The 14,576-nt window shown below is 43.8% G+C and overlaps 2 protein-coding genes across 4 annotated transcripts in view; one reads left to right on the top strand and one right to left on the bottom strand.

The window, feature by feature from the left end:
• PPEF1 (protein phosphatase with EF-hand domain 1) overlaps positions 1–7,181 on the top strand; it is a 29,086-nt gene extending 21,905 nt beyond the window's left edge. Inside the window, exons 10-16 of the mRNA XM_068179961.1 lie at positions 267–467; positions 1,811–1,996; positions 2,616–2,758; positions 3,378–3,484; positions 4,364–4,527; positions 5,374–5,458; positions 5,922–7,181. Of these exons, the coding sequence (XP_068036062.1) occupies positions 267–467; positions 1,811–1,996; positions 2,616–2,758; positions 3,378–3,484; positions 4,364–4,527; positions 5,374–5,458; positions 5,922–6,115 (1,080 nt within the window). The 3' untranslated portion in view covers positions 6,116–7,181. The remainder of the gene's footprint in view (positions 1–266; positions 468–1,810; positions 1,997–2,615; positions 2,759–3,377; positions 3,485–4,363; positions 4,528–5,373; positions 5,459–5,921) is intronic.
• A 3,304-nt stretch (positions 7,182–10,485) lies between these two features.
• PHKA2 (phosphorylase kinase regulatory subunit alpha 2) overlaps positions 10,486–14,576 on the bottom strand; it is a 43,635-nt gene continuing 39,544 nt past the window's right edge. For 2 of the 3 annotated variants that reach the window (XM_068179952.1, XM_068179953.1), the window contains 3 exons: positions 14,396–14,449; positions 12,826–13,026; positions 10,486–12,305 (listed from right to left, as the gene is read on the bottom strand). In XM_068179952.1, coding sequence (XP_068036053.1) covers positions 12,132–12,305; positions 12,826–13,026; positions 14,396–14,449 — 429 coding nt within the window. In that variant the 3' untranslated portion in view covers positions 10,486–12,131. The remainder of the gene's footprint in view (positions 12,306–12,825; positions 13,027–14,395; positions 14,450–14,576) is intronic. The other variant, XM_068179954.1, reaches the window with a different exon arrangement.

Below are 14,576 nucleotides of genomic sequence, written 5' to 3'. Positions count from 1 at the left end.
TGTTTGGAATGAGTGTGTGTGTCTGGATAAGAATATGAAAGCAGCTCTGAAGAGCCTAGTTACCGATAGGTATAAAGCAAAATTTCTGCAAGGGCAAAATACCTGCAGCTTCTCCCAAACCTGTGAAATCAGGCTATTATGAGAGCTAACATTAGTTGAACTCTCAAGGAGTTCTCCTGAATACAGGAAACGGGAGCGGATGTGCCTTTCAGCCAACATCTCTGTATCAACTTCTGTTTTTGTGGCAGTAACTTTTTTTTTTTAAGTTGAAATCTTTGATGCGGCCACCAAAGTCAGAGAGAAACAGACAGGACCAAATGAAGAAGAGAATTCCCACGACCAAACCCAGTAAACACATTGCCAACCAGCATGTTGCAGGGAAGACACAACACATCTCTTCATCGGGCTCCACTGAGCCTTCAGCTTCAAATTTGCCTCCAGACCCTGCCCTGAAGGAATGGAAACAAGTAGGTGAAACCAAAGACGCACTGATACCAAACCCCTCCCGCACAAACTCAGCCGGTGTTCTATTCTGGCACTGCGTTCATGAGTCTGAATGAACTGTCTCTTAATAGGAAACCAGTCAGTCTAAGGAGTAGATTAGATACCTATTGGGTTTTTTGGATGCTTTTTGAAGATCTGGTAATAAAAGCTTGGGGTTTTATCCTTTACAAGTAAAATTCACCCAGTATTTTTTTTCATAGCCGTTAGGAGGAGGAAACTGCTCAGTAGGAAATGGGTTTGCCTGCCCTCATGTGGTTGGAACTGTTGGTTCATAAATGGTTGTTGGTTTAAACAGGTCAGACAGCAGTTGTTGGTGAGATAAAGCACCTTTTTTTGGCTGTGCTTTTGGCAGCTGAATGCTGACATAGCCCAAAAAAAGCCAGCCAGCCCCTGAGACATACAGGCAGATTACTCAGAAGTGGGAAGTTTTTGTCCTCTGGCTGTTAATTTCATCTTGAATATCAGAGCAAATATAGAGCTTTTGTTATACTGTAATTTAATAAATTGTGACAATTTGAAAAGCTTAATTTCTCTGAAAATCTGATTTCCCAAGATACCTATCTCACCTCAAAACTAACAGAATGAGCACAAGCAAGGTTCCCCTCCCCTCCCCCCCAAATCTGATACTCCCCCAGCTAATCATTCATCCGCTAAGCCATGCTCACAAACATGAAGTGGAATGTGTTAATGCAAACCTTGCCCAGAAATGTTTAAACAAACACATTTTGAATAATGTTCGCTACTGACTAGAATTAAACCATGATAATTCATCTTCATGTCTGAACCCTGCTAAAATGCTAATATGTAAAATGTCGGTTTGAAAGGTGAGCTAACTGAAGACATTAAAGCCAAAGGTAACTCTTGTCATGTTTAGAGCAGGTACTCCCAAGCTTAGGTAAAACCACTGACCAATGTGGTTTTCCAGTCTGTGCTGGAAAATAGAAATTGCATCTTCTACCAACATGTGAAGAAAGCAGCCTTTTTTCTCATTGAATTAGCCCAGGTAATGTTTCTGGTGCACCTGCCCAAGTCTGAAAACGACAGCTGTGAAAGGAGGTACATTGCTGAAATTATACTTCTTCTGAAACAAAAAAGTTAATCAAAAATCTAGATAATGTGTCTTAAAAAGTAGAAGAAAAGTCTCAGCCCAAAAGAATATGCTCCTGAAAAGAAGGAAAAACCCCAAGACCTATGTGTTTTCTCCCTGTACTGTGGGGCTTTTGCTGTGGCCACCACTTTAGACAGCCATAGCCTGTCAATCTTCCTTTGCTATCAGTCCTCACTTGCTTGAGTTTGCTATTTATAGATCCTTGACATTCTGTGGAGTGATCCAAGAAGCCAAAATGGCTGTACCCCAAACAAGTGTCGAGGAGGAGGTTGTTACTTTGGTCCCGATGTCACTGCCAAGCTGTTTGAGAGATATAATCTGAAGATGCTCATCAGGTCTCATGAATTTAAGCCAGAAGGTTATGAGATCAGTCATGATGGGAAGGTAAGATGCTTCCATGTAAAGTAGAATTCTCCTGTGAATTTCACAGGAACATCCACAATAGATTTGTCTGCAATTTTTTTTTTTAAAAAAAGAGAGTCACTTTGTTAAACTGGGCTTGGGGGAACTTTGTCCTAGATAGATGTTACAACAAATTACTAAGTTCCAAGTAAAAAAATTCTTTACATCTTTAGGGAGTGGGGACCAATTTATTACTTACATGAAAACAAATGGACATCAACAAAATCCCCAACAAGAGTTGTGTGTAAATACAGTTCAAGACATGCTCTAAGACTTTAGAAGCCTTTAGCTTACTGATTTCTCTTCTGGCCCTGTTTTCTAACTTACTGTATTGGGAGGCCAACAAGAATCCTGAAAATCAGGTCTCTCTTTGAAAGAGGTTTCTCTTAAACAGCATGTTATATCTCACTGCTCTCTGAAGTCTGACAGGTCAAAAATAAAGGCCCAGAGCTCTGACTCAAAAGGCGAGAGCAATTTGGTGAATGACAGAGTTTTATATGTAGACACACAATTTTGTAACCTGGAATTTTTTCTCAAACCGGTTTCAGAAATAAGTGTCAAGCTATTCTGGCCAATCCAGTTTCTTTGTTTCCTATGTCAGGTTATCACCATATTCTCTGCCTCTAACTATTACGAAGAGGGCAGTAACCGGGGCGCTTACATCAAGCTGAACCCCGAGCTGACCCCTCGGTTTGTGCAGTACCAGGTCAGCAAGTTCACGCGCAGGCAGAATCTCCGGGAGAGGTAAAGCTGTGTGTTGCATGCAGTGAGCATGGAGTCACCTCACAGTGAGTGTACCTGCCACAAATCTAGAGCTTGACTGAATAACTGAATAGGCATTCATTTTCCTTGATTCTCACTAGTTTTCTATTTTGCAATTTAAAAATTAATACAGTAGACAAAACATGTTCTGGGTGCTTAACTTGGTTTCCTGAGAAACACCCAATGAAGTAAGCAGTTATAACTGACAGTTGTCAGGGACTCATAAATGGCCTGCACCTGTCTGCTTTAAGGCTGCAGTGTTAATCTGGACAAATCCTGTTATGAATTGAGTCTCAAGTTTATCATGACAGCTTTGCCATGCCTAGTAGTGTGGTCAGATTACTAAAGGAAAGCAGCTTAGAAATACTGCATAAACTCAATTGTCTCATAAACTCAGTTTATTCTTGTGGAGCATTGTTGGTTTTGTTTGGTTTGGGGTTTCCCCCCACTGAATGTTGTTCTAGTGTGTTTTGGGTCATCCTACTTAAACATACTAGACCCTAAACATACTACATGTTAAAGGATATAAGAATTTTATATGAGGGTTGAAAAGCATAACCTGCTAGAGGAATTTAATCCTGCAGATTTTTTTTCCTCCTAGGGTAGGTACAATTGAATCATCTGCCTTAAAGTCCTTACGAGAGAAGATTTACGCGCACAGGTCTGAACTCATCAGTGCTTTTGCACAATATGACATCAATGGCACAGGTACTACTTCCTCTCTGTCCGGTTGCCACCATGGGAAAACAGCTTCCATGTGTGTGGGAGGCAGAGGGGACAAACTCCATGGAGAGGAGTCCTGCCTGCCTGCCAATGTCAGGCTGAGGGCAGCAGAGGCTGGTTGACCTTGTTTTTCATGATCACAGAGGAGAATAGGCGTTGGGAAGGGCTTAGACCAAACAGCTTGAAGTAGGAAAAAGAAAACTGAAAGACATGGGCAAATAAATAAATGATATTTGCTGTTGGGTAGAGAGTTTGGGAAGGCAAATTCAGTTCCAGAAGCTCAAAGGTCACCACCTTCATGCAGGACTGTCTTCAGAATGTGTCAGACAGGGAACTGGGGTCTCAGGTGGGGGGACGTGGAATTGGTCTCCTTCTGAGTCTGGGAGGTATCTGGGGAAAGCTGCCTGCCTGTGCCTCTAGCAGACACACACTCGCCCCTCAGCTGAAGAAAAATCAGTGCTAAGTTAATAGATGAACCTTTTATGTAGAAGCAAGAAGTTGATTTCTGCCACAAATACACTTGACAGTGTCCTTACAAGGGCACTCAATAACACAATACTCTTTCTTTGGCCACTGAACAGCAGTTTCACATATTTCTGTGTGGTTGTTTTCAGCCACATGTCATTCTAACTGCAGCCCAGCTGAAATCTGAAGTACTCTTCATGGCATAATCTGGCTTTCTAAAAAGGTGTTAAAATATCATAACAGCATCACAACTTTGTGGAAATGCCTAGTCCAACCCCACCGCTCCTTTGTTATGAGGGATTTCATCCCAGGGTTCAGAGAAAATCCTTGTGTTTTGTGCTGGTGACTGATGTGTGCTGTGTCCTGTACTTTTCACCATGACCTGACCCCTTCTGGCAGGCAGGATTTCTGTCAATGACTGGGCTGCAGCAATGGAGTCTGTCCTACAGCTGGAACTGCCCTGGAGGATGCTGCGGTCTCAGTTAGCACAGATGAACCCAGATGGAGAAGTTGACTTCATGTCATGTTTTTATGATTTGAAAATGGGTCAACCTATAAAAGAGGTAAAGGGGAAAACACTTCCTTGCAGTTCTCGGAGGAACAACTTTTGGTGCAAATTGAAGCACAAGACAGTGGTTTGGCCCAACAAGGAGACATCTACAGCTGAACTAGTTGCTGAGCTTCCTTTTATAGTCACTGGAGGAAAATGAGCACTTCTAGGGTACAAATCATCATTCCCTGCTAAGGTAGATGCTTAAAATAGGTTGGATGAATCACATGCTAGAACTGCTTCTTACTTTCTCTTGGCTCTCGAGGGCGTTTAGATAACGGAGCTGAGGAGATGTGACAAATCCTGCCCAGAGCACTCAACCCTTACTCTTTGAAATAAGCATTTCAAACAAGCTCCAGAGGCAGTTCAGGCCCCTGTGGGAGGAAGTCACATTTATAGATGGACTTTTAGATGTTTATAATGGTATCTGAGGTCACTTCTACAGAGCCCAGTTGTTACCAAATGGCTGCACAGTGCTTTGGAACAGAGGTATCACCACAATTTTCCTAAACAGAAGGATCCATTCACATCTGTACAGTGAGTGCATTGTATGAGTGCATGGTCTATGCCATCTTCCCTAGATTATCCAAGATTATTTCCACAAATAATTACTGAAGGTAGGAGGTGTGAAGAGCTCCTTTCCCCCTTGCCCTGCCATCTGAAAGTGATGGGTTTTATCTGATTATTCCTCAGGGCAAGACACAGAACTGTCATTCCAGAGAACTCAAGCATAAAGATTTGTTTTTTCACATTTGACAAGCTAAACTGGGAAAATGGAAATTGGATAGTAGATATTCTGTTGGTTAAATTAACTCAAACCAAGGTCTAAATAGCTTCTTGTATGTGATTTCAAAACCAGGCTCAGCCAACTTTGGCAGAAACACTGTGCAGACACAGAAAGGATCTGGAAATCATCTTTAACATAATTGACAAAGATCACTCAGGTAAGTCTAGGTAACTTCACCGTGTCAGCTCTAGGGAGCCTATACCAGTTATCTTTTCCCCACTGTGTTTCCTCCTTAAGGCTTCTTAATATAGAGGAACCACAGGTGATACCATTTCTCCAGTTTAGTGGAAACCACTTTAAGCAGTCAGGCTACAGTCATATAAGGGACCGTGCACAGAGTTTACAAGAAAAGATTCTCATACACCTCAGCTCCAGTATTGGCTTCCCTCTTTTGGGGATTTTTTCTCCCTTCCACTCTAGTCTTACTCTTTACTACTTTCTCAATTCCACTGTCAAAAGCATTCAGTCATTACCTGAAGTAAAAATGTGCTTCAATAATGAAAGCACTAACTCCAGCATGGTAGGCAGGTAACTTTCTTGCAGTGGAGGATGCATGTGTGTGTTTATGTAGGAAGGGGAAACAACACTGCCAAAAGCAATCTGTTGTCTGTCTCCTTTAGGTTTGATTTCTCTTGAGGAATTCAGCCAGACATGGAGACTGTTCACTTCTCACCTGGGCATTGATATACAGGATGACTCCATTGACAAGTTAGTCCTCAGCATAGACTACAACAAAGATGGCCACATTGACTTCAACGAATTTTTAGAGGCCTTTCATGTTGTTCACAGACTTGAGAAAAAGGCAACCCCATGAAAAGGCAGAACTTCTTGTGGGTTGTCTTGGAAGCTCAGCTTGCTGTCATTAGTCATAAAAGGGCTGCTTGATAGGGTCACAGTGCAAGCCTTTATTTAGCCCTTCCTGGATGATCTGTGCCTGCTAATAATGGGATAGAGGAGATGAAAACCCACACTTCCAGTATTACTGTCACTGCCACACGCTGGCAGGACATTACAATTCATCCCCTCCTCTTGGTGGCATCTCCCCCATCAATCTAATCCCTGAACATTGCCAAGGTCATGCCTACAGCTGTGTAGGAAGAGAGACTTTGGTATGTGTCTGTCAGCAGTCCTTAGTGACAGCTGAGTGCATCGATAACCACAAGGAATGTATCGGATCCACCCTGGTGATGGAACAGGCACAAGAGGCTGGCTGTGGGGTGTCCATTGCAGGAGAGGAAAACAGGGAGGACGCATCTGGTTAAAATTGATAGTCCTGCATTTAATCTTGCTCTTTGCATGATGCAGAGAAATTAAATTATTCCAGGTCAATCTCTTATCCTTCTAATAGTTTACAGGCACAACTTAGAGGCTCTTGGTTGAAAGATGTTTACACTTGCACTAGATTTCTTCTTGCCTCTGGTTTCTTTTCCCCGTATTTGTTGGGATTTGGAGCTATGAAACAATTATAACTATTTCTGAGATGGAGCCAGGCTCTTCACAATGGTGCTGAGCAATAGGACAAGAGGCAATGGGCAGAAACTGATGCACAGGAAGTTACACCTGAACATGAACAAGAGTTTCTTTCCTGTGCAGTGACTGAGCACTGGAACAGAATGCCCAGAGAGGGCATGGAGTCTCCCTCACTGGAGATATTCAAGAACCATCTGGATGTAGTCCTGTGCTATGTGTTATGGGATGACCCTCTCTGAGCAGGGAGGTTGGACCAGATGATTCACTGTGGTCTCTTCCAACATGACCCATTCTGGGATTCGGTGATTCCGAGATAACTTGTGACCTTAACGACGGCTAAATCCACAGCATGTTAATGCAACACATGATAGATCACAGAATAAAGCTTTAGCTTTCTGAGCAATGCCTAAGGGGGGTGTCTCTTTGCCTGTGTTTTGCACCCTGCATCAATCACCATAGAACACTCTTCCTGAAGATGAACTGGGTTTCTTAAAAACAGACATGAGTAAGAACACAAGAATAAACATATTTTGATACTACAAAATCTAAATATTCTTGCACATAGTTAAATATAAATTCTTTACCAAGAAAAGGAAACTGAGAAATTCTGAAATTGAGTTTTTGGAAGGCAGCAAGATTGAAGACTCTCGCACTCACATTCCTGTCTCCTTTCCCTGACTGGAAGTCAGTATTCCCATTCCTGCCAGTACCACCCTGTCAATTCCCAAGTGGGAGAAGTCAGGAGATCTGGATATAATGCTCTTGCATCTTACACTCTGAAAGCAAGATCAGGTCAGGAGCTTTTTGGTAACTGTATTACCTCATTCAGGCTCAGTAAATCGAATGCACATAAAGTGCTTTTTGGGTAGGAAAAAGTTCCAACCTAGTCCCTCTTTAAATTTTAATTGCTAAAGATAAGCTAAGTAAAGCAGCTCGGTTCCATTTAATAGAAGTGCTGAAAGTACAAAAAAAGTGTCCTTCCAAGTTTATCATCCCAGAATATAAGAGCAGCCCAAGCTTAAGGCACTGCTGTCTCTCTTAAATCTTGTTTTCTACTATTAAATACAGAACACTTTTCCAGAAGTATTTTGTAACTTGACAGATGAATGAACAAACATGCACACACTTATTTCTACTGCCTTGGGGGAGGAGAAAGAAAAATCTTTAACAGTACAAACAAAATTTACAGTGAAACTTTAATGGCACTGGTAATACACAATGTATATTTTTAGCATGCAGTTATTCTGATCTATGCACTGTGATGACCAGTCCCACCTTATTCCAGTGGATTTACAAAAAGGCTCCACTTATAATGGCCAAACATCTCTGTATGTGGTGGGATCTTGCTTCCCACTGTTGGCTTCCATGTGGTGGGTGTGAAGTGCAAGGTGGAACTGGACACTGCAGCTCTGGAGTCCCCCTTTTGCACCTGCCCCAATAAAAAGGACAAAGCCAGGCTGTACAATGAGACACAGGACCTCTGAAGGATGGCTGGCAGCTTCCAGTGTAGATGTCCCCCACTAAGAACACATTCCTGAACCTGGCATGTAGAGGACTGGCCTCGAGAGATCACTTCCTGAGAGGGGATGCCAAGGTACAGTCATAGCACAGCTTCACTCAGCAGGCAGGGAGAGCCTTTTGGGGATGTAGGACTGAGGTATGAGAGGAGCTGAATCATTGAGCCAAAAGATAAAGGCTGTCCTATCAGCTGCTGGTGGCACAAAGAGCCCTCTGGCCCCTGACAGGAAGGGGGTGGCAGGGGGAGTAACTGTGAAACATCTAATGCTGGAAGTAAATGCCACATGAGACTGAAACTGGGAGTGGGAAAAAGCCCTGCTGCTTGTACTTAAATCCAAACTGCTTGATTCTATAACCCACATCCTCAATCCCTTTTCAGTCATGATTCTATGCAGCAGCTACTTAATATTCCAGATGTGAGCGGTCCTTTAAACAGTGCCTGAATCAGCCTGCAGAGTGCCAAGCTCTCACCCTACAGCTACAGCTGCCACCACTGGTAGCATCTCTCCCCTGCTTTCTGTGCAACTCTGCTCCTGCCTGCCGACCACTCCAAAAAGTGCCCAAGGTTGGACCTGGACTGACTCGAGCTCCCGCTTCACTCAAGGCCCTAGCTACTGCCAGAGGGGTGACATATTCCTGCAGTGTCCCATGCCTACACGTGGCAGGCCAGGTGTTTCACTGCCCCACAGAAAGTGGCTGCCCCTTTGCAGGGCAGCCAAGCACTGTGAGGCTTACCTGCACCTTCCAGGAACAAGCAGAACTCTTTCCCTGAGAAAGGAGACTACAATTAGCAGGAGAGAAGTCAGACAAACTTTGTAGTCCACCCATTCAGTTTTCACAGTTACCTGTGGGACCAGCAGCTGAGGGAGATCAGTGTCACTTTTGATCTGTCTAGTCTGACAAACCCATGTCCCTGTCACAGCAAGGGGAAGACAACAGTGTGAGCAGGGGGGGCACTGGGCTGGGGAGCAGGGCTGGGGCCAGCATGTGGTATGAGCTCTGAGCTGGACACAGGTCCTTATTCTGCCAGCTCCTCCCCCAGCGCCGTGCCTGTCTCCAGGCACACCCAGCTGCCCCCAGCACTGTGTGGGTGCTCCTGATGCCACAGCTGCAAACTGCTTGGGGCAGCAGGGCCCATCAGGCCGGCATGAGCAACTCTCAGGTGAATCTGTTTTAATTCACTAATGCCCTTTTTTTCTGAGGCACAGGACAGGTCTGTTCACCTTTGCCTTCGTTCCATAAATGAGTTTCCAGGGACGAGGAGCTGGCAGTGTCATCCTCTGCTGGCTCCCCAGGGAGGCTGCACAGCCAAGGAGAGCCTCTGCCAATTAGCTCAGCCCTGCACAAACTGCAAAGTCCTCCTGTATTTTATGTGGGAGCACACCCTGGCCACTGCCAGTGCCAGCTCTGCTTTGCAGCAGCCTCACACACAAAGGGGCTCCTCAGCAAAGCAGGGGGTCTGTGTAAAACCTTATTTACATAAATGGGTTTGCACTGCAAGGCCACTCTCCAGTTGCAATGGTTCTTTGCTCTGAGCAGTAACACAGCAGCAAGGTGCAGCTGTGTCTGACCCTGCAAATAATACAAGTTTGCTTTCCACTGGCCTTGTCTTTGAGTACCACCCTTCACCACCAGACAGATACCTAAACTCTTCAAATTACCACGTGGTAATTCATTGTGATCATCATGAATATACCATAACCTAGGTCATACTGTGAATTTGATAGTAAAGACACCAATGACACTCCCATTTAAAAACTAAGAAGTCTTAAAGGGTGTCCAGGTATGTTAGGCCATACATTTCATTGCTTTAGACTTCAATGCAGCTGCAAGGAAAGCCAACATCAGCTTTCTTGTTTCTGGAAAGAAATTCACACAGTAGGTAAAAAAAAAACTAGAAGTCTGAGCAAAAAGTCATCTTGCATCTCTCTTAATCTAGGATTCAAGAAGAAAAGCAAAAAGAAATGCTACTACTTTTTGTATGATAATGAGTAGAATAAAAAAACCCATCACTTTGCTCTTGTGCTTATGCTCTGCACTGTCACATCTGCTTAAACTAGACAAAGGATTTTACTTCCTTTCACTGGGAAACAAGTCAAGTGAGCTCTCATAATACACATGAAAAGTTTAAAAAACCCACACCAAACAATAACAAAGGCAAACCCTTACAAAACAGGCACCACGCCAATAAGATAACTTCCACACCCAAGTGCTAATTGTACCTGAACTGTCACTTTATACTGGCCCCTGCACAGGCCCATGGTTCCCATGGTGGGTAACACAGGGCTCCTGGTCCTCTGACTACCAAACTCCTCTGGTCTCTGAAGAAACATTAAATCACCTCACACTAAGGCCTCCTACACCTACACTCTCTTGAGTCAGATCCCAGATACTGCTACAGCAGCAGTGACTGTAGAGGGACAGCAGGCAGGCTGTCAGGCTTATATAGCTCAGAAAGTACTTGTTTTTACAGGCCTGTCTGCTCTTTTCACCTCTACCTGGCAAGACAGAATTGCTCTGATCCTTTCTGCTCACACAGCAGCAGTGCTACTGAGGGAGCCTGTTTGTGGCCATGGGATGCTGAAACTACTGCCACTTTCCTAAGCTGTTAGTCAGATGCTGACATGTGGCTGGTGGCAAAGCCAGCAGCACAGGCACAAGGAAAACCACAGCCAGTGCCAGGGGTAAGGCAGGGTTTTCCTCTCCAGAGGCTGCCAAACTCTGTTTTCAGTTTAAATGGCCATGGAGTCATTTCCATGCAGGATGCACCTACTCCCTGCAGCACATCAGAGCCTCCAACTGACAGCATTAATCTGGGAATTGTCTGTAGGGAGACTTCCAGGCAGCCCAACCCCTAATTATATGAGACCAGTGTGACTTCAAACTAAAAAGAAGAAAAAGAAAAAACTGAAAAGGAAATAAAAGAAAAAACAAAAAACAAAAAAAAAACCCAAAGAGAAACATCAAAGCCTTCCATAAACTCATGCTACACTGGAAAAGCCACAATTATGCCATTCTTAACTCTGAGGCTGTTTGCGAAGGAAATGATCAGGAGACTTGGAAGTGGTGCTCAAGTGGATGAGGTTTATCTTGCTCCATTCAGAGGAAAGGATTACAGGCATAAAACTGTCTGTCACACTGGAGAAGCTGGAGTCTTGAGATTTTGCCTCCGAAGTCTTGGGGATGCAGGCAAGGAAGCTATTCAGATTAAAGACAGATGTGGCTTCCTGACAGAGGCTATCCTCCCACATTAATGGATACTGTAGGATGTTTGTCCCTACTGGGATTAGCCCTGCACTGACTAGGTGCAAATGAGAAGAGAATCAGGATAAAAGTGTATTAGAAATATCACCACATTATTTCAAGTTATTCTTACTCCTCTAATTTACATTGCCCTGGATGTTTCACACTGTGCATTAGTGATTCACAACGATGTACATTTACACACAACAGGAGAAAAATTAATGAATTCCATCACTTCCCTTATTTGTGAGACTCTATGCCCAAGATGCAGCTCCCTCGTTTTATTATGCCTTTTGATCTCCAAAGAGTAATCTGTTTTCCCCTTGGCAGAACTGTATAATTCTTGCTAATTTAATATGAATTACAATTATGCACTTTGGGCAGAATAACCCTCATTATTTGTTATTTCTCACACACTCTCCTAAAACCAGGCCAAATTCCAGCTCCCTGTCCCCAGCAGTAGATGTGCACAGAGCATCTCCAGCAGTGCCAAATGCTGAGTGAGTGCATGGCACACACAGAGGCAGCAACCAAGGGGTTCATGACAGGGAACTGGGGAGGAAGGGCCTCTGAGCCTTTCCTCCCACATGAGGCATCACTTACTGCATTGCACAGCCTGTGCTGGGCAGGAAATCGTGTAAATAAATAATTATGGCTTTTGTTAGGTAAGTCATGGTGCCATAGGCTCCGCTGGGAGCGCTATCATAAAAAAAGTGGCAAATTCCTGTGGCTGTGTCTTTCTCCAATATACTACCGGTAGCTCCAAATGATTTCTGTAAAGACACAAGCAAAGAAGAAGAGCAAGTTAGGCATGCATGCTTATTTATTAGAAAAAAACCCCACCTCATTATAATTTTTTATTTGTGCTGAATACTGAAAGCAATTCTCTTTCCCCTCATGAAAACCTTAATCAGGATTACAATAGGGCCCACATGACTTAGTTGGATCAGTGCAAGTAAATGAAGAACAGATAACTTCATGGATTTTTGTCCTTTGGGGGGAATGGGTAGGATTAGTCAAATATTTGTAATAGTAATGCCTTGATAGAGCAGAACTTCAATCTACCCTTGTACTTCAGAGCCTGTTAGCCACTACGATTTTATCCCCTTATTAAATCTCCCATGATTCTTACGTTAGTTTTCCCAAATATATTTCCAGAAGCTACTTAAGTGATTTGGTCTGCCTTTATAAGAGAAAAAGCCAGGACAAAATCAAGTTCATCACACACATTAAAAAAAGAGCAGGAGATAATTTTGAAAGGAGGAGGCTTCCCCCACTGCCCTTTGAGCTCACCAGCTCCTGCAGAAACAGGTCATTGGCCATGTGCACGATTCTGTCCACATGGATGATGCCCCCGATGCTGTTCACCTCGATGTCGGAGAGGAACGTCAGGACGAGAATAGCTTCCACCAGGAGCTGCCTGTACTCGGGCTGGGGGACGTGGTTCAGCACCGACTCCACGTGCACTGCAAACTTGATTTCGCACGGGGTCATCTGGCAAGTTTGAGTGGAAATGGAAAGACAAACTGACAAATCCAAAAGACTAGCTCCTCACATCCTGCAAGCACTGAAACATATGCTCCTCTCCGCACATGGGGGCAGACTGACTGAAGCGAACACAATGTTTGCGCAGCTTTAGCACTTACAGAAAGTTTTCGTGTTGCTAGACCTGATTCTGCAAACAGTTACACAACGTCCAGAAGCCTGCTCCAGCCCTGCAACCCATCACACACATCTCACTTACATTCAGTGCTGCTGATGCTTAGCTGGCACATTAACTCTTTGCTTCTCAGGCTGTGGTCTCGCACATTCTGCCTTGTACACGTCTTTCTGGCCTTGCAGGTGAGTTGCGAAGCCAAACTTAGTGCTGAGTTAAAAACAACTACTTGCTTAGAGGGGTGATTTTTAAATAACCTCTGAGCTTTGCTATGTAGGAATATCACTATTCTGTTTGCAGAGCAGTTTAATTTGCACTGGCATAGCTCTGTGGATGTTATGCTGCCTTAGGAAATTTGTTATTTTATTTTATTCAACTGTTTAAACAGCAAAATTAGATACTATCCAGGTCTGACAGGCTAAAAATAAAAGTCTCTTTATCTACACAATAGGGATAAATAAAGCTCCCCTTACTGAAAAAAAAGCCACAAACCCCACCATTTAAATTTGGCAGAAAATTCCAGCTCCTCTCTTCAGCTGTTACCACAGTTCCTCAGAAAAGAAGGAAGCCAGAGACAAATCTGAGAGAAACATTCAGGAAAACAGTCTTGGGCACACAAGCACCACTCTCGCACTGATGGATTCCTATGCACAAGAGTTTGTTTTATGGATGTGAATTCAAAATTTGCCAGTGCACCTGAAGACAGAATCAGCTAAGAAAAAGTGTAAGAAAATATTATGGATTTAAAGAGCCAAAGCTTTGGTTAGAAACAATCATCCTTAACTGGTATTTACTTCTGACACTGTGAAGCCAAAATACACTGACTGCTGTTGCAGCATATAAAAAAAAAAACAAGTGGCAAGTAACGTGTCCTCTTTATTCCAGCAAGTCTGCGCTGCCTCACCTTCCCCCCAAAGGGCTGCTGTCAGCCACCCTCTCTGGAGCCTCCCTGTGGGCACAGGGGGACAGTGAGGGTGTGCAGAAGGCAGGCTCAACAAAGGGAAAACCTGTCACAAGCCTCCTCCCAGGCCTGCCTGGCAGGAATTCACCTGCACAGATCCAGGGAAGCTGTCAAAGGTGCTGGGGGAAGGTCCAGATGTTCTGAAATTAAAACAAAGGATCTGTAACAGAGGCCCTACTGCATCTTACACTGTCAAACCCTGTATCCAGACATGTGGCTAGAAAATCATGGGCATTTTACTGTACCTCTCTGGTGGTTGAAGAAGGAAGGACATACCCATCAATGGACAGACCATGGCACTGAAACATTTCAAGAGTGAACAGAAATTAAAGTTCTTTCAAGTCAGTCTAAGGGTTGTCTGTTCTAAGCCAATATGTAACAACTTTCAGTTAGTAAAAAAAAAAAGCAAAGCAAAAACCCCCCTAA

The sequence above is a fragment of the Anomalospiza imberbis genome, chromosome 2, assembly GCF_031753505.1.
Source record: "Anomalospiza imberbis isolate Cuckoo-Finch-1a 21T00152 chromosome 2, ASM3175350v1, whole genome shotgun sequence".
NCBI lineage: Eukaryota > Metazoa > Chordata > Aves > Passeriformes > Viduidae > Anomalospiza > Anomalospiza imberbis.
The sequence above is the reverse complement of the archived record's forward strand: the minus strand, read 5'-3'. Positions and strand labels throughout refer to the sequence as shown.